Source organism: Leguminivora glycinivorella, chromosome 19 (genome assembly GCF_023078275.1).
Source record: "Leguminivora glycinivorella isolate SPB_JAAS2020 chromosome 19, LegGlyc_1.1, whole genome shotgun sequence".
Classification (NCBI taxonomy): Eukaryota; Metazoa; Arthropoda; class Insecta; order Lepidoptera; family Tortricidae; genus Leguminivora; species Leguminivora glycinivorella.
In genome coordinates, this window is record NC_062989.1 from 15,186,808 (window position 1) to 15,208,071 (window position 21,264).

Below are 21,264 nucleotides of genomic sequence, written 5' to 3' on the forward strand. Positions count from 1 at the left end.
CTTTTAATTGAGTTGTTTAGAACGGACAATTTTTTTCGATAAATCTAATTAATAACGCTATTATATTTGACTAAAATTCCCGAATCGAAAGGGGAGCTCCTTTCCATTTTAGAATTTTCGCTCCTGTAGCGTCTTAAAAATAGAATGTATTGTACATATTTTACAGTTTCTACCTAGTGAGTACTTTTTACCGCATATGACATGTAGATAATTTGTTTAAATTTGCCATATTTGGAACCGTATGCGGTAAAGAGCTAGCCAAAGTCACAACCGCTTACGCTAGCCACATCAATAAACCTTACCATATGTGTAGGTAGGTGTGATATAGGCGTGTTTCTATGACGTAAACATACCGAAACAATGAATGACGTGACACCTTAACGATCGTAAAACGTAATCGTAAAACGGAACGGAAATACCCGTTAAGTGAAAATCCCCATTCATAACCAACCAAAAAAATAAAAAAACGTTAAAAATACCTTTTCAGTACAGATGGTCGTTTTTTTACGCACTAGTTCGAGAAGTTGTTCATTATATGCCAGGTCGAAACTTCGGAGCCTCATCTGTACTGAAAAACGTCGTTCGATACACGTGCGAAAAGGAAATTCGTAACTCGTGTCGATTTAAAACACTCCCTTCGGTCGTGTTTTAATTTATCGCCACTCGTTTCGAACTTCCTTTTTTTCGCACTTGTATCGAAATGTACTATATTGTATTAATAATAAATGCTGTTTTTCAAAAATCAATCCGCAAAAACGAAAAAATCCCAGACCTTTAGTTTAAAAGTCATAAGAACATTGTTTTTTATTTTTGAAAAAAGAATCTGATTAGATCATGCGTAAAGTTGACAATCAAATGTACATTTTTGACAGTTATGTTAAAGAATGTGAACGAATGATGTGGTCAAGGAATCAACGTCCGCGCAAGGTGAACTGGTTGCGAAACAGTTCATTCATGAATGAATGAATCACGTTCGCTTTTTGTGGGGATCCGTTATGGTGTTTCGTCTCAGGAAAGTTGATGTCATCGTTGTCATGAACCGGTTTTTGAAGATTGTTTTTCAAAGACTGGCCAGATGTTGCTTTAAACGGCTATGAGTGGAAAAAGAGGGGGGAGGCTTAAGGGGCTCATAAATACTTATTTTTCAAAAATCAGGTATTCAATCTACCTCTAATGTGTTGTCAAAATAATCTTCTGTTGCTTACTTGTAGAAAATTACATAGGTTAAAGAAACAGGTCAGATGTTAAGCTGTCGCAATGCCCACATTATGCTATTCAGGTACTTATACATATTTACGAAAGTTCTCCATAAAAAACAACTTGTTAAAACCCTATTATACGAAGCCTACATAACAGAGTTCTATAACCTTTAAACTTTGTATTTTTTGCAAGTAATCACATGTTTTCACTTACCATGATCGCGACATTAGTGTTTACAAGCTTATGTTTTGCGGTCGGAAAACAACGGAACTAAAATTCTTTCATATATTTTTTATGTAGTCTTTAACAGTGGCGCCTGAGTGATGCGACAAGTTAAGTTTGTTTGTGGTGGTATGCAGATTTAAATGTCATTTGCTGTTATTATTATGCAATAGTGTGTAAAAATGTTATGACATTGCTGGTAATACAAGCTTTCCGTCGATCTAGTATGTAGGTATGCAGGTTACAGAATAAAGTACCAGTGGCGGAGCGTCGATACAACTCGATTCCCAACGGGTTCCCTAAAATTCTCCAGTATCTGTAGAAGTCCATGCAAAACAGATTCCAAAAACCCCTCCGGCTTTACCAACGAAAATTTTCACGCCCCGCCACTGTAAAGTACATAGTATTATATCCTTAGCACAGTATAATAAAGAGTACTATCGTACAGTATGGCCACTCCCGCTCCCCGCTGAAAGTGCCACCCACCCCCTCTCGGTTACCTCACAGTTACCGCCTGTCAAAAACGCGAACAGTCGACCTGTCATATTTCACTCATACAAGCATAGTAAGCGTTCACCTACACGAGCTTAGTTCTATAGCTGAAATAAAAAAAAATATGCCGTGACCCGCGTGACCGCGTAGACACCGCCTTGGCTATGTAAAAAAACCTTATAAATTTTATGACATTTACATAAAGTACCGTCGAGCAATTTATAAAGCAGAGCATTGTCAAGAGGGCGTTGTTAATCTCATGACATGTGGTGACAGTTTAATATACCTAGAGGTATATTACTAAGAAAAAATATGGTTCTCTTGAAATTCCGCAACATCGTGCGTAATATTTAATATTTTTGGTCAGTCATTAATTAATTTATCGCTGTAAATAATGAACACGTATCTTAAAATCGAATCGTGCGCAGATCTGCAACACATTTGCGCGGATTGCGAATACTTCCTCTGCTCAGGTTTCAGCGGACAGTGCGCATTATGCGCGCGCATCCTGAAACATGGCGCCGCGCTTGCGCTCAACCGTTCATTAGGTATATCAAGGAAATAGTATATTATGTATTATGTACTAGTGGCCCGCCCCGGCTACACTGAGAGAAATTTGCATTGTGAATTTAACAAGTTCGACTTGTTGCGGTTTATCCGTTTGAATCAGCCAAACGTATGTTTAAAACAATATGTGTCAGGTTGTTTTTATAAAATCGACTTGTTGATTCATATATATTGCCGATTCAAATGACAAGTAGCTTGTTGTTTGAACCAAAGAGCACGTAGGCGCAATTTTAACCAAAAAACTTGTTGAACGAACATGAAAACTGTTTGTATTTTCTCTCAGTGTACGCACGAGGATTATCATAAAAATGGTTATTTGTTAGTAGGATTATCATAAAAATGTTTATTTGCGGATGGAGAAAATAAGTTGGACAGAGAAAGTGACAAACAAAGAAGTCTTAAACAGAGTGAAAGAAAATAGGTGTATTTTAAGAACTGTTGAATGCAGAAGAGGAAATATGTTGGGACACCTGTTACGACACGACGAATTCATCAAGATCATCGTAGAAGGGAAAGTAGAAGGAAGAAGAAAGAGGGGAAGGCCAAGGAGGGCTTACATGGACCAAGTGAAAGAGAAAGTGAATGTCGTGTCGTATCAGGCTGTCAAAGAAAAAGCCCAGGAAAGATATAGCTGGAGATTGCTTCACCGACAAGAGCCCAGCTCTTAAATTTATGATGATGATGATGGTTATTTGTAGTAATTAAGTTATCCGTAAAAGCATTGAGGAATTAGTAAGGGAAGTGTTGTATCTCCAGCATACATCAGTAAATGCGGGTTATTTGTATAGGTATAGTTAAGTGACATCTAGCGACAATCACCCCATACAACCATTTCAGTCGCAAAATCTTCAAATCAGTAACTAACTGTCAAATGTGACATAACGCGTGGTAACGTCGTGCAAACAATGCGACCGTATTGTTACAATAACAAAGTGTAGTCGTCGTGTGCACTCGTTACGGTAACAAAATGTGTACGAATTTGTGGCTGTCAATGTCACTGTCAGAATGACTTTTAACGACACTTTATTAGTCGACGTTTGCACACATAACGGTAACAACATGTGGACGAATTTGTGGCTGTCATTGTCACTGTCAGAACGGTTTCTGACAGTGACATTGACAGAATTTGTACACACATGTGTAGGTCTGATTACCGAACTGCTCCTAAACCACTGTAACCGCAAATGACAATCTGAAATACGAAGGTTTCTCAAACTTTCTTGTGAAGTTGTGGACTGGTTGCTTTGAATCATTTAAATATGAGCGAATTAAATAATAATAAACGACGACGACCATTTAAGCACTCTTCGACATTTTATAGAAATGTGGGAAAGTTAAGAAAAGTGCAGAATGATAATACAAATAGATAAGCACTTTATAGTTACTTAATGTATTAAATATATAATTTTTAATTCTTATTGATAAAAATGAAGTGCAGTGTTGCTTTACACAATAAAAGTAGGAATCAAATGAAATAGAGTATTTACTGTGATATTAATAGAATTTCTGTTGCGCAATGATAGTTTTTTTCAGTACAGATGCTGCTTTTTACATGCAGTAGTGCGAGCAAATCAAGCAATGATTCATTTCTTGTCTGGTCGAAACTCTTAGCTTGGATTTAGGTACTGAAAATCGTCATACGATACACGTGCGAAAAGGACATTCACAACTCGTGTCGATTTAAAACACTCCCTTCGTTCGTGTATTAATTTATCGCTACTCGTATCGATTTTCCTCTTTTCCGCACTCGTATCTACAAGTATTTTGTTTGGGTTACAAAAAAAAACATTTTATTTACTCTACTACGTTTTATTTATGTCTCTTTAACATTACAAATTTGTAGACACTTATCTATACAAAAATCTTGACAAAAGAAGTACAGATCGCTGAAATTAATGTTGATAGTAATATTATTGACGACTACTTCAACAAGTGTCAATTGTGAAATGCCGCAAAATACTAGTTGCTCTATAGAAGACCATAATAATATGATCCCCGATCCTTTACAACCCAGCAGATCGGTACGCACGTTACATTTTTTTTTTAAATCTTCTTTAGTGAGGGCAACTGAGTACGACGGCATATTTAATTGTTTATAAAGTTTGAGGATACCTGGAAAAAAATAATACAAGAATTACGCCATTTTGAAAACAGCTTTCGGTCACGCGTGTACGCTGCGACCATTTTGCGACCGTTTGTCGACCGTTTGGTGACCGTTTGGCGACTGTTTTTTACATGGAATATTACCGTCTTAATCCATATTTTAACAACTTTATTGGTTTTCTAGGCATTATTTTTAATATTTCAGTATAGTGTATGCACCGGAGCACTAAAACTTCACCAATCAATATACATAACACGCAAACACCGAGTAGTCAATAATATTATTACTGGTTAAACTGAGGTAAATTGATGGCGCGTTGATAAATTTAGACTTATTTTATGAAATCACTCGAGCAATTTAATTGGCCATGGTAATTAGCCCACATTATATTACAAATGCAAACAATATTTATCTTTAACAAATTCTTACGCCATTACATTTTAATGTCAAATGGTTTTATTTCTTTTTTACTTTGACGTCTCTGACAGTCGCCATTTGAAAAGAATGAAATGAACGAATGATTTTCGGAAAGTAGTCGCCAAACGGTAACAATGTGTGCACGCGTAGTGCACACTTCTGTCACTTCTGTGACCATTTGTGCCTGTTACCAATCGTCCCCATTTGGGTCGCCGCGACTAAACGTCGACCGTACTGCGACTAAACATTGAGACCCGAAGACCTGTGTGTACACAAAATAGGAGGATTTGCGTAGGAACGGCGACCGATTATGGTTATATGGGACGCGTCAATCACGCGTCCAACCAATTCAAAGAAAATCTCAAAAAGTTATATACCTAAATCTTACTCAAGAATCACTCTATTTATAGGTGAAAACCGCATGAAAATCCGTTCTCAAATAAGAAACGATATTTGACAACCTTTGGTCGTTTCTCGCATCACGAGGCACATGTGAAAATGTCTAGGTACCTATAAGATTTTTTCACAGGTTTTTAGTTACTGAAACGGTAATCTATGCTGTAAGCTTGTATACCTAAACTTAATTCGATTCGAAGGTGCTGTGAGTTTCAAATGTAACTGGACCCTGCGAAAAACTATCTATAATAGGCCAGTTTTATACCTAGTGAAGTAAATTCTAAAAAAACATGGAAGAAATTTTTCAGATACCTAATACTTCCTTCTATTTAACATAATCATGTACCTTCAGGCTTCATATACCTATAATATATTCAATTTCCTAATAAGTTTTTTCTATTGTTACAGTGGATCAGCCCAGAGAAATCAGTGGAGTATTCCCGAGAGATTCGACCGCCGTTGGTCATACCTCGCATCACACAGTACCGTGCCCCGAGGAGAGATACTCGCACAGTCGCTTCGAACTATGAGGTACGTTATATACTGGATAATCTGACTGAAATCAATTATATATTCTGTGCTGAAATCCGTATAGTATGACTTGAGATTTGACCGCCGTTGGTCATACCTCGCATCACACAGTACCGTGCCCCGATGAGAGATACTCGCACAGTCGCTTCTATTCTAACCATAGTTAGAAGCGACTGTGCGAGTATGTCATATTACTAAATAGATTTTGATTATACATTAGAAGGAATTCAGAGAGTATTGTTTTATTCACAAGAGATTCGACCGCCGCCGTTGGTCATCCCTCGCATCACACAATACAGCAGGGTTAGCACATTATTGCCGCGAGATAGACTACCCGTCCTTATGTCATTAAAACAGATAGAAGAACACGTGTCTATCTCGCGGTGACATACTCTCGCGGCCATCATGTGGAACTTAGACCTACAAAGCGCCCATACAACCATTTCAGTCGCAAAATCTTCAAATCAGTAACTAACTGTCAAATGTGACATAACGCGTGGTAACGTCGTGCGAACAATGCGACCGTATTGATACAATAACAAAATGTAGTCGTCGTGTGCACTCGTTACGGTAACAAAATGTGTACGAATTTGTGGCTGTCAATGTCACTGTCAGAATGACTTTTAACGACACTTTATTAGTCGACGTTTGCACACATAACGGTAACAACATGTGGACGAATTTGGGGCTGTCATTGTCACTGTCAGAACGGTTTCTGACAGTGACATTGACAGAATTTGTACACACATGTGTAGGTCTCATTACCGAACTGCTCCTAAACCACTGTATCCGCAAATGACAATCTGAAATACGAAGGTTTCTCAAACTGTCTTGTGAAGTTGTGGACTGGTTGCTTTGAATCATTTAAATATGAGCGAATTAAATAATAATAAACGACGACGACCATTTAAGCACTCTTCGACATTTTATAGAAATGTGGGAAAGTTAAGAAAAGTGCAGAATGATAATACAAATAGATAAGCACTTTATAGTTACTTAATGTATTAAATATATAATTTTTAATTCTTACTGATAAAAATGAAGTGTAGTGTTGCTTTACACAATAAAAGTAGGAACCAAATGAAATAGAGTATTTACTGTGATATTAATAAAATTTCTGTTGCGCAATGATAGTTTTTTTCAGTACAGATGCTGCTTTTTTAACGCAGTAGTGCGAGCAAATCAAGCAATGATTCATTTCTTGTCTGGTCGAAACTCTTAGCTTAGATTTAGGTACTGAAAATCGTCGTACGATACACGTGCGAAAAGGACATTCACAACTCGTGTCGATTTAAAACACTCCCTTCGTTCGTGTATTAATATATCGCTACTCGTATCGATTTTCCTCTTTTCCGCACTCGTATCTACAAGTATTTTGTTTGGGTTACAAAAAAAAACACATTATTTACTCTACTACGTTTTATTTATGTCTCTTTAACATTACAAATTTGTAGACACTTATCTATACAAAAATCTTGACAAAAGAAGTACAGATCGCTGAAATTAATGTTGATAGTAATATTAATGACGACTACTTCAACAAGTGTCAATTGTGAAATGCCGCAAAATACTAGTTGCTCTATAGAAGGCCATAATAATATGATCCCCGATCCTTTACAACCCAGCAGCTCGGTACGCACGTTACAATTTTTTTTAATCTTCTTTAGTGAGGGCAACTGAGTACGACGGCATATTTAATTGTTTATAAAGTTTGAGGATACCTGGAAAAAATTATTAATAAATATTCACTGCTTTCGGTCACGCGTGTACGCTGCGACCATTTTGCGACCGTTTGTCGACCGTTTGGTGACTGTTTGGCGACTGTTTTTTACATGGAATATTACCGTCTTAATCCATATTTTAACAACATTATTGGTTTTCTAGGCATTATTTTTATTATTTCAGTATAGTATATGCACCGGAGCACTAAAACTTCACCAATCAATATACATAACACGCAAACACCGAGTAGTCAATAATATTATTACTGGTTAAACTGAGGTAAATCGATGGCGCGTTGATAAATTTAGACTTATTTTATGAAATCACTCGAGCAATTTAATTGGCCATGGTAATTAGCCCACATTATATTACAAATGCAAACAATATTTATCTTTAACAAATTCTTACGCCATTACATTTTAATGTCAAATGATTTTATTTCTTTTTTACTTTGACGTCTCTGACAGTCGCCATTTGAAAAGAATGAAATGAACGAATGATTTTGGGAAAGTAGTCGCCAAACGGTAACAATGTGTGCACGCGTAGTGAACACTTCTGTCACTTCTGTGACCATTTGTGCCTGTTACCAATCGTCCCCATTTGGGTCGCCGCGACTAAACGTCGACCGTACTGCGACTAAGCATTGAGACCCGAAGACCTGTGTGTACACAAAATAGGAGGATTTGCGTAGGAACGGCGACCGATTATGGTTATATGGGCGCCGTTGAGAGATATTCTCAAGATTGTAAATTTGTGTCACTGCAAAGTTAGTGTTGACCTGGGTACGTAGCCGAATGGCACAAACGCTCACGAAACGAAACGCTCGTAGATATCTATCACTATCGCTCTTGCATAATTGGTGCAACAGAGCCAGACTACTTTCGCGGCGTTTCGTTTTCATTTCGCGTCGCAAAAGGGCCATTTTTAGGGTTCCGTAGCCAAAATGGCAAAAACGGAACCCTTATAGTTTCGTCATGTCCGTCTGTCCGTCTGTCCGTCTGTCCGTCTGTCACAGCCGATTTACTCGGAAACTATAAGTACTACAGTGATGAAATTTGATGGGAATATGTGTTGTATGAACCGCTACAAAATTATGACACTAAATAGTAAAAAAAAGAATTGGGGGTGGGGCCCCCCATACATGTAACTGAGGGATGAAAATTTTTTTTTCGATGTACATACCCGTGTGGGGTATCAATGGAAAGGTCTTTTAAAATGATATAAAGTTTTCTAAAAAACATTTTTCTTAAAGTGAACGGTTTTTGAGATATCAGCTCTCAAAGTCGTAAAAAGTATGTCCCCCCCCCTCTATTTTTATAACTACGGGGTATAAAATTCTAAAAAAAATAGAGGTGATGCATGCTAATTAACTCTTTCAACGATTTTTGGTTTGATCAAAGTATCTCTTATAGTTTTTGAGATAGGTTGATTTAACTGTAATTTTGGTTAAGTTATTGGTTTATTATATTTGCTGCTACGGAACCCTTTGTGCGCGAGCCCGACTCGCACTTGGCCGGTTTTTTTTCAAAGTTGTCCACCCCACTTTTTTTGTAACATGGGTATTTTTTACGCGATTCATACTCAGAATCGAGAGCTCTTTCGATCCTGATAGGAGAAAAAAAATGTCCCAAGATTTCCATACATTTTTTCGAACCTTCCATTCCGTTGCCGCCATACAAATGTATGAAAAAATGGTAACGGAATGGGAAAAAAACCTTGGGACACTTTTTTCTCCTATTAGGATTGAAAGAGCTCGCGATTCTGAGTGGAAAACACATAAAAATTTCCAAATCCAAAAAAAAAGTGGGGTGGGCAACTTTGAAAAAAAATGGCCCAAGAATGCCATTCGGCTACGGCACCTGAGTGGACGCTCGAAGCGGAGCGTTCGGCGGGGCGGACGAGCGTGCGTCCACACTATGCAGCGTCGAGTCAGGACACCTGTATGAGCTTCAATTGTTTGGCATGCACGTGCACGCCCCGCCCGCTGCACGCCCAATATAAGCGTGCACTCAGGCGTTACACTTAGCAAGGCTAGCTACTATACAGGGTGTAAACCTAATACGGGCGAACCTCTTAACGGTGGTGAGTATAGGACATAAAAATTAAAATTTTGAAAAAACCGCCGACTGCGACATAGTAGACCGATTTTCATGAAACATGGCCAAGAACACTCCCGACTAACTCAGCTTTCAGACAAAAAAAAAAATCTAAATCGGTTCATCCGTTCGGGAGCTACGATGCCACAGACAGACACACACACAGACAGACAAACAGACAGACAGACAGACAGACAGACAGACGGACAGACAGTCAGACAGACACGTCAAACTTATAACACCCCTTCGTTTTTGCGCCAAAATGGAATTAGATAACTTTTGCTTAAAATTGAAATATTTTTTTTATCCATACAAATTAATTCAGCCCGCAACGTAATGCAAACACACTCGCGTTTAACGCTCGTTGGCAGTTGTCATTGATTGTCATCGCAACAACATTTACAGTACATTGCTGCTGGGAATTTTATCAAAAAATCATTACGGGGTGAAAATTAAGAGTAACTCAAAAACACCTCTTAATTAACGATAACAATACATACAACAACAACAACAACATACAATCACGCCTGTATCCCATAAAGGGGTAGGCAGAGCACATGAAACTACTAAAGCTTCAGGGCCACTCTTGGCAAATAAGGGGTTAAAAGAAAACAAAACTATGGCATTGCAGTGACAGGTTGCCAGCCTCTCGCCTACACCACAATTTAACCCATATCCCATAGTCGCCTTCTACGACACCCACGGGAAGAAAGGGGGTGGTGAAATTCTTAACCCGTCACCACACAGGCCACGATAACAATATTGAATTATATGCCTGGTTTCATTTATCGCCCTTATTAGGTTTACGCGCTGTATAATCCAGCAATCACGACTATCGCGGTATGCTAATAAATTAAACGGATCAATTACTGTGTCCAGTTGGCGTCTGGTAGCCACACCCTACAGTTTGTTAAGGAGTTATTAAATTTGCTTTCTGCTGAGACAGAGAATGGCAAATTATTTATCTTGTTCAATTGTAAACGACAATAAATTCTTGATATTTAGTTAGCACGGTTGCGTTTACAGTCGTCATTAAACAGGCTATTACTAGCAAAGGACAGTTTTATTACAATTTATAACAAAAGATAAATTACAATATTAATGGTATACACAATTTATTTTTCCCCTCACTAGCTCGGAAACACGTGTTTTGTCCTTTAATACCAGCGGGTAAAAACGCATTTTATCCAGTAGTGGGTAAAGTAATTTGACCTTGAATTAAGTCAAATTAACTGCTTCAAAATTGATAAAAGTAGGTGAATCTAGTAATAAAGGTGATTTACCACCTGTGGAACTACTGGAAGCAGTGATTTACTTCTCGTGTGTTAAAAAACTCGCAAGCTCAGGATTCTTTTCTCGAACCACTCGCTTCGCTCGTGGTTCAACTATAGAATCCTTTCACTTGCTCGTTTTTCAATTCCACATTCGGCGTTAAAATACAACTTTGCCCCCTTGTATAACAAATAACTATTACAAGTACCTAGGTACTGGATTTTATTTGATTGATGAGAGTCACATGAGTGATGAGAGTGCTTTTCGATCGGCGTCTAGCGTCAACTGTTGAACGGCTAGCCCGTCTGACAAGAAATCGGAATGACCCCAATGCACCTTATGTGTAAGGTACAGCGGGACAAATCTCGACTGGGCGGTAAATGTAACTGGTCCATTTTTTCGATGTTTTACTATGTTTGCATTATTAAATAGAGTGTCCACCGGTTATATATGGTAGGCGTGTTCAGTGGATTCATGTAGAACTCAAAACATTATAGTGTAATAATGGAAAACATGGACTAGTTACAATTGCCCCCCCCCAGTCGAGATTTGCCCCGTTGTACCATACTGATAATAACCACAAAATTAAATTTTGAAAAGACCCATTTCGACCGATTTTTATCAAACATGGCTTAGAACACTAGACTAATTCAGCTTTTAGACAAAAAACTAAATCTAAATCGGACTATCCGTTCGGGGGCTACGATACCACAGACAGACACACACACATACATACAGACAGACACGTCAAACTTATAACACCCCGTCGCTTTTGCGTCGGGTGTTAAAAACAGATTGACATGGTTTTCCCTTTGGATTTTCAATTGTTCTATGGTCACTCGTGCTTCATCGAATTTGTCCATGCACACAGTGCGCATGAGTCAACTCAGTCAACCAATCACCGGTGAATTTGCATCGAACGCTGTCTTAAATTATGCGCGGGCGCTGCGCACATAGTATGCGCTGTTTTAATTAGGGCTGTCAACTCTGAGGCACTTTTTACTTCCGTAGTTCATAAAATAAACTCCGATAAACTTATATAATAGTACATTTCGATACAAGTGCGAAAAAGAGGAAGTTCGAAACGAGTGGCGATAAATTAAAACACGACCGAAGGGAGTGTTTTAAATCGACACGAGTTACGAATTTCCTTTTCGCACGTGTATCGAACGACGTTTTTCAGTACAGATGAGCCTCCGAAGTTTCGACCTGGCATATAATGAACCACTTCTCGCACTAGTGCGTAAAAAAAAACACCATCTGTACTGAAATAGTACATTTCGTTATAAGTGCGAGAAGTATGTCATTACTTCACGAGTCCCGAGACATTTTGCCACGAGCGGCACGCGAGTGGCAAATCTCGGGACGAGTGAAGAATGACATTCTCGCACGTGTGACGAACGACGTTTTTTAATACAGTTGCGAAAAAACACTACTACTTACTTACAACGAAATAAAACAATCCGAACTATCAATTTTCCCATGGACATTGACGGATTATTTGACAATTCAAAGGCGTATATTTGAAGCTTTTAAACTTGCGTGCATATTTTCGAGTTTGCTATTCATCTAACATAATTTATTTCATTGGGTGCCATAAAAACATAAACATTTACGATTTGGGACGATTGTTTAATGTACAACTACATTTTAATTTAATCGATCCATTTATGCCCCGACGTATTGCAAATAACGTAAAATAATTATGACAAATCGCGTAACATACTGAGGTTTTTTGAACGTGCATTAAGTTAAAACATGGTAGACGCCTCTACTTTGACAGTAGAAGACGCGTTTCGTTCCAATCATGTTCTGTTTACACGACTCATTATGACCGATTTTTCAATGTATAAACCATTTTATAAATTATGTTTAGTATGACTAAAAGTAAACAATTACATATGAAATATTAACGTTTTAAATATTAATCACTTAATAGTATGTTTATAGTTTTATTCTGTCTTAGTAAACTAGACTAATATGAAAACAGCTCGGTAAGTAGTCGTAAAATGGAACGTATATACTTTTTACGCACTAGTTCGTAAAATACAACTTCTCGCACGCTAAACAGCCAAAAAACGGGCACTTTTTGAGCAACTGTATTAAAAAATAATATAAGCAATACCTGGACGACAAAGTCATGATAGATAGATATTTTTTTTCTTCTCATTATTACATGGCTGTAATGGAATACGTATTACATTGCAAAGTCATCTGCTATAATCATCATCATCATTTCAGCCATTAATCGCCCACTGTTGATCATAGGCCTCCCTTCGTGTACGCCACTTATCCCGGTCCTGGGCTAATCTCATCCAGAAGTGCCCCGCACTTTTTCGAATGTCGTCCACCCAACGAGCCAACGGATGCCAGATCTGCGATATCAAATACCTACTTCGTATTATCATTATAACTCCAAAGCATCTTGTAAAGACTGCGTTTTCGTCCGCGTATTTTGACAAAGACTAATTTTCACATGAACTGGCAGGCTAGCATGGTCGCGCGATAAATGATAAACATCAGGCCGTCCCTATCGAAGTTACAAATAGTGCGATAGGGACGGCCTGATGTTTTATCATTTATCGCGCGATCGTACTTACCTGCCTGCTAGGACAATATAAAATAAATAAATAATATAGGACAGTCTTACACAGATAGTCTGAGTCCCACGGTAAGATCCCTTGTGTTGCAGGTACTCAGACAACGATAACTTTCAAATACTTATATACATAGAAAACATCCATGACTCAGGAACAAATATCTGTGCTCATCACACAAAAAAATGCCCTTACCGGGATTCGAACCCGGGACCGCGGCGTAGCAGGCAGGATCACTACACGCTAGGCCAAACCGGTCGTCCTACCAAATAAACCTATCAAGTGTCCTAATATACCTATCAAGTATCACATTCTGCACAACATTGTTGTTTGTCCCGATTAATTTATACATTTATTTTACATTAAAGTATGGTCAGCTTATAATAAAATTCTAAATATAAGTACACACGGGATTTTTGCGGTTTTTTAAGGAAAATGATATCTTTCCCGTTACCAACCCTAAAAACAATATGGCGGCCATACATCCGCCGCCGCTCATCCACGCGTACAATGATTGAGTGAGGTAAATCAGCGATTTGACTCGCGAATTTGTGAAACAATCGTTATGGTACCTACCTAGTGAAATCGCATTGTTTTACGCTTGATTAGCTGTTTAATTCATTAAGACTTACCACAGAATACATAATAGCAAAGACATATACAGAGTGGGGCCTGTAACAAAGGCGAAGAATTGAACTGTAGGCTATTTTCCTTATACTGATCAACATTTGTTCAGTGACTTTTAAAAATTATGATGTCTTTAAATTTTTAAATTTTCATACAAAATAAATATTAGCTTCAATGTACGCCATTATTGTTGTCATTGACGTTGTCTGTCACACTTTAGACTTAACAGAATTCTCAATACATTACCTCTTAGAAAAAACTTTCAAGGGTGATAAAAATCAAAATACAAGTTATTTTTAAAAGTCGCCGAACAAATGTTGATCAGTATAAGGAGAATAGCCTAGAGTTCATTCAATTCTTCGCCTTTGTTACAGGCCCCACTCTGTATAACTCCGTATAGACAGATAAAGTCTAAGAAAAAAACGTACCTCAGCAACATACAGAAAAAGGTACGGTGGCCTAGATGGCATTACACCTTTGGGGTACGCTCAGCTAGATGGCGCTAATATTAATATTTGACAATTTAAAATGGACCAAATTATCAAAACTGAGGTTCAAAAGTTTTAAGCCTGTGTCAAGAGATGGCAATCTATGCACTGTGATTACACATTTTATTTCGACAGTAACTCTCTATAAAACTCGATCCTCTTTGATAATAGTCAAGTACATAAGGTTCACTGCTTTGATGTTCACAAAATGCCGACTTAATGCCTATTAACAAACCCTTCAAATCAGGGGTGTACAGCCATCTTCTGGGCGAGCTCACTCTATAGTAGACCACGTCTCGTTGCCTTTGGCTAGTCTGTTGCCAAGAGTTAGCCCATTTATAATTTATAAAAAAGGACCACACGCGAGCAGCCGCCGTTGAGTTCTTTTACGCCGCGCGAAGGTCACCACTGAAAGGGCCGCGAATGCGCGGCCGCCAATATGTACTTCGTCACTACTTTAAAAAAAACTTGTATCTTCGTCTGTCAATGAAAAGAAAATTGTAGTAAGTATGTATGGAATGCATATAGACTTACTGCGTTTTAACTTTGAGGAACAGCGTGAGATACGAGATTTTTTAAAAGTAGTGACGACTTGTATCTCGGCAAAAAATCGCGGTGTGAGCGATTCCTGGACTTACTAAGACTTACGTTATAAGAACTTACTTATCTTTGTAACTATTATTTATTTAAATATTTTCTCTTATCAGACTATCCATGTAGTACCTACATTAAAATGTTAAATGATTTTTAACTAGGAACCTGAAAAAAAAATGTTCTTCTGAATTTATTTTTCACGCAATTTTTTTCTTTGACTTGGCAGTTTAAATAAGCCTTTAGAAAGTATTTTAAGCCAAAGTAACAAAAGAGCCGCTATTTTTTTTAATTTGCTAAATATAAAGTTCATACGCTATTCATTTATTTCTTGTATTTCAACGCCATCTAGCGGACTGTGTGATTTACTCTTACTACAATTCTTTGTATAGGTTAAATGTCGGTAACAATAAAATAAATTATCAATGAGTCAATGGTTCGATACTTATTGAACTAAAGTACCAATCGAATTGGTTACTTGGTGTCCCATATAGATGGCGCACTCACTCACCATGGGCATTCTAGTAACAAAACTCAATGAGTAGGTATAATGTCTGGTACTGGTACTGATAGCATTTGCAATATTTGCATTATAAAATGGAATAAAATAGTACATTGCGCAACGTGGGCCGGAGCGATTTAAAGACTTTAGTTTGCAGGAATTGCAGGAGTAATTTTATATTTTTTACATACATACAATCACGCCTGTATCCCATAAAGGGGTAGGCAGAGCACATGAACTACTCAAGTTTCAGTGCCACTCTTGGCAAAAAGGGGTTGAAATAAATCGAAATTGTGACATTGCAGTGACAGGTTGCCAGCCTCTCGCCTACGCCACAATTTAACCCATATCCCACAGTCGACTTCTACGAGGTGAAATTCTTAACCCGTCACCACACGGGCACAAAAAGCAACACAAGGGTAAATGAATAACCTATAATAATTATTGTTCAATTCGGTATGACCAATTACAATTACATTTTCAACTCTACCATCCATTAATGCCACAAACCGCAGACTTTATATTCTAAGAATTATAAAACTTCCGATGCAAAATGTAATTTAAAAATACAAATAGGAAAGCATAAAGTTAATGCGATTTGAGGCAAATGAGAAGACAAGTTGCCTGATGGCAAAGACATAATATATAACTAGTATAAGCAAATAAATCCTAAGAAAAAAACGTACCTCAGTACCATACAGAAAAAGGTACAGTGGCCCAGATGGCGCTAATATTAATAATTGACATTTTAAAACATGTCAAGCTAAGAATATGGGCCAAATTGTCAAAACTGAGGTTCAAAAGTTTCAAGCCTGTGTCAAGAGATGGCATTCTATGCACAGTGATTACACAGTTTATTTCGACAGTAACTCTCTATAATAACCGATCCTCTTTGCTGACGGTGAGCGATCAATGCCGCCCATGGACACCCGAAACACCAGAAGAGTAAAGACCTTTAAGATGGGCATACGCTCTTTTCTTGAAGGTCATGATTTAGTAGAAGAATCACTCCTTACCTACACATCACATTCATCAGGATTATCATTCGAAACGAAACCAAAACCGAAGGTTTAGTAAAAAATTTAATATATTTCTAGTTGTTCGAGTGTCCATGGGCGGCAGTGATCGCTTACCATCAGGCGACTTGTCTGCTCGTTTGCCTCATATTTCATGAAAAAATGTTAAAAATAATTATTAAATGCCAAAGAGTACAAAAAACCATAATGATTTAGATTTAGATTTCTTTATTTCATGATAAAAAATACACTATAAATTTGTTACATTTGTTAATGTGTCCATCTGTCTGTTTATTGCGTTGCTTACTATTTCAAGAACTTTATTTTTTTATAATAATTAATGTAATAATTATATATATTTGAATGTATTAATTCGCCTGAAATATTTCGGGAACGTGAAACACTGAAATTGCTGAAAAAGACTTTAAACTGAAATTACTTGTTATACCTTTTGAAGTTTCCTTTTTCGTTGATGTGAGAGGACTGGGGGGAAATATATAGTATAATGTAGCATGCATACTTATTACAAGCGAGATAACAGTCGCGTTCTGTCGGCTCTGATAAGGGTTAGGGCTGTGCTGGAGTCGATGCTAGTCGCTGAATTATATCGATAAAATATAACTATGAGGTGAATGGATAAATATTAAAACCCTTTTTGTTATAACCAGAGATCGCTCAATTGGGCGTCATAAATATACCTACGTTATTATACTTTTCTGTTAAGAAATCCGCCAACACTATAGAAACATTTCTCACACAGCCAAGCTTTCATCATTTTCATCATTATGAATACAGGTACTTAATCCTTATTCCCATCCTTTCAATTAGATTCATATTTGATTCATCTTATCCAATATCCTCTATTAAATTGGATAAATATGATAGAACAGTAAAATTTAAAGGACGTAGGTACATATTTATAAACGACATTGATTATTTTGACCACCTTGATGGTTAGTTTATTTTGCTGACTAATAGAAGATACATATGGGTTACAGCCCAGCTCTTTATCCATGGGTTGAAGCTTAACAAAGCGCATCTCACACTAATCGTCAATTGTAACCATAGTTCACGGTCAGGCCACGTCACCCTACTACGCATATTTATGTCATTTGCACACAGTCGCCAGTCGGTAGACATCCTAGCCTGTCAACGCCTCAAAGCTATTGTAAAGTTATTGAGTAAATTCCATTTTCAAATTTTGTTTCGATAAGCTGTGTTTCCAAAGATTCCCACTAGGAGCGCTGTTGAAAATCCCATGACAAACCAGGGCTTATTACAGTTAGGTTTTCGAACCAAATTTACGCGAGATGTAAATTTTTTATCGACATTTCCTTTCTAGTTTATCGATAGTTGTGTACCTCACTACAATAATGTTGTTATAACCAATATTGTGCGGCCGTAGCTTGCGTTCGTCACTCAGTAATACATTTGTTCGATTTCCTCTATATTTACCTCATTGCTGTCTACTGAAGTTAAATAAGCAGAGTTTCAGTGTAACCATGGATCTGACGTGAAGTGTTGTGAAAATGTTCAGGTTTAAACGAGAGAAGACGTGGTATGGAGGGGTATGTTTTTAAATTCTATTTGATTTTTTTATTTCTACGGAAAAAGCCGGTTTTGATACGTAAAACGGAAGTTCCGCCCTGCTTAGTTGGTTAAGAGAATAATAATTACGATATTTTTAATATATATCAGTTTAGAGGACGATCATTTATGAAATCCCACATTGTCCAACGCTTCTCAATAATAGATTTTATTATAACCAAGACTCCTTTATTAAAAAACCGGCCAAGAGCGTGTCGGGCCACGCTCAGTGTAGGGTTCCGTAGTTTTTCGTATTTTTCTCAGAAACTACTGCAACAATCAAGTTCAAAACAATTTTCCTAGAAAGTCTTTATAAAGTTCTACTTTTGTGATTTTTTTTATATTTTTTAAACATATGGTTCAAAAGTTAGAGGGGGGGACGCACTTTTTTTTCCTTTAGGAGTAATTATTTCCGAAAATATTAATATTATCAAAAAACGATCTTAGTAAACCCTTATTCATTTTTAAATACCTATCGAACAATATATCACACGTTGGGGTTGGAATGAAAAAAAATATCAGCCTCCACTTTACATGTAGGGGGGGTACCCTAATAAAACATTTTTTTCCACTTTTTATTTTTGCACTTTGTTGGCGTGATTGATATACATATTGGTATCAAATTTCAGCTTTCTAGTGCTTACGGTTACTGAGATTATCCGCGGACGGACGGACGGACAGACAGACATGGCGAAACTATAAGGGTTCCTAGTTGACTACGGAACCCTAAAAATGTGCCTTAGGTATAGTAAGCTATATTTTATTTAGAAAACACTAAACAAATCAGTTTAACTCTTACACACCTATTACATATTAAGAATCTTGACCCGACAGGTTTCCTTGGAGTACACCTTATAAGCACAGTATAAAACCAGTAATAACTCTTCTTACAAACTTCACGCCGCGCGGTGTGTCCCCCTCCCTCCCCTCGCATGCGGCGAAAACATGCGAAACTGGTGATTATTGGGCTGGACAGTCGGGGCCGCGTTTGCGCGCTGTGTTGACGTGTTGAGTTCGGGAGAAAATGACGTCAGCACCGAAGACATATTTTCGTTACTGTAGTGTTTATGGGTGTATGGAAAGTTCTCAAAATGCGGAAATGTCATTCTTTAGAATTCCTAGACACCCAGAAAAGTAAGTGGTTGTTATATATTTGCAGTGTTAGGTACATTATTGCTTACGTAAATGGCGTAAAAGTGAGATTTAAAGCTAGAATGACACATTAAAATCAATAAGGATTTATCTGTAACGACATTTAGGTAGATGCTGCGATCTATCTAGCTCGAAAGTTTGGTACCTACTTAAATATTGTGCAAACATCTATTCAAACATTTTATGTAAATATGATTTCGTCAGTATTTAAGAAACAAATACGTACTTGAATCTTTATTAGATAAAAAGGTAGAAAGAGCGTTGGTACTAGCATAGCGCCATACACAGTTACTAATACGAGTAGGACAGTAGGTACCTACGTTTCTAGTTCAAACGAATCTTTTTTTTTATTGTGATGGATTGGGTGTATTCTAGAGAAAACATATAAAATGAACACTTAAATTAACGCTTTTGCAATTATTGTTACACAATCTACTATTGCGCGTATGAGAGTAATATATTTATAATGATTTTTTGTATCTTCAATACTGACTAATGTGGTGTCATGACGTGGTATTGTTATACTAAAACCTACTTACAGTTAATAGTACCTATTAGATTTACAACAACTTACATTGTACGAAGTCGATTATAGTAACGTTGTACAACCCTGCGTGACCTTGCGCAGTAGTAACGACCGCGCCGCCGCTGCCGGAGATTAACTACTGATATATCCTTATACTGTGTTATAAGTTATAACATATTCGGTAATGTTACTTATAAACATAATAGGGCCCAATGGAGTACCTTGGGGCACACCTCACAATCGTCCTATAAAGTGCCGTGTGGATCAAATAAGAATAGCACTACCCCGTCTCATCCCGTGGGTATCCTATAAGGCTATAAGGCGACTAAGGGATAACCTAACAACAAAATTTAAATTTTGAAAAAATCCCGACATGGTGGACCCATTTTCTTGAAACATGGCTAAGAACACTCCCGACTAACTCAGCTTTCAAACAAAAAAAATGTGCATGTGCATATCTGCCGCCATCAGTTTTTAACCCCCGACGCAAAAACGACGGGGTGTTATAAGTTTGATGTGTCTGTCTATCTGTCTGTCTGTATGTGTGTCTGTCTCCACTATGTCAGGGGTATATTCAAATTTTTAATTTTGTGGTTAGCTTATGCCCTATAATTTTGTTACTTCTCTTTCCGCACAGACTTTACCTATACCTACCTAGGGTAAACTCGCCTTATTCGGTGACACGCCTAATTCGGTGATACAAGCTTTGAAGCGCTATTCCGAAAGACGATTTTTGGCTCTTTCACCGAATTAGGCGTGTCACCGAATGAGGCGAGTTTACCCTACATATTTGGTCATATCGTCACTACTTTTAAAAAAACTTGTATCTTCGTCTGTCAATGAAAAGAAAATTGTAGTAAGTATGTATGGAATGCATATAGACTTAATGCGTTTTAACTTTGAGGAACAGCGTGAGATACGAGATTTTTTAAAAGTAGTGACGATATGCAATAATGTCAACGGAATTTGTTACGTAAGTCATAATTCAGTATAACTGATGCCAGTTGACAACTATTGATTTTTAACCGACTTCAAAAAAGGAGGAGGTTCTCAATTCGACTGAATGTTTTTTTTTTTTTTGTATGTATGTTACTCGATATCTCCGAGAAGCGTGGACCGATTTTCAAAATTTTTTTTTGATCGAACGGGTATAACCCCG

General features: G+C 37.5%; 1 protein-coding gene across 4 annotated transcripts in view; it reads left to right on the top strand.

The window, feature by feature from the left end:
• Positions 1 to 21,264, top strand: part of LOC125236825 — a 238,628-nt gene that overhangs the window by 196,952 nt on the left and 20,412 nt on the right. For 3 of the 4 annotated variants that reach the window (XM_048143755.1, XM_048143757.1, XM_048143754.1), the window contains exon 2: positions 5,807 to 5,929. The exons of the other annotated variant lie outside the window; for it this stretch is intronic. In XM_048143755.1, the coding sequence (XP_047999712.1) occupies positions 5,807 to 5,929 (123 nt within the window). The remainder of the gene's footprint in view (positions 1 to 5,806; positions 5,930 to 21,264) is intronic. 4 annotated transcript variants of the gene reach the window in all.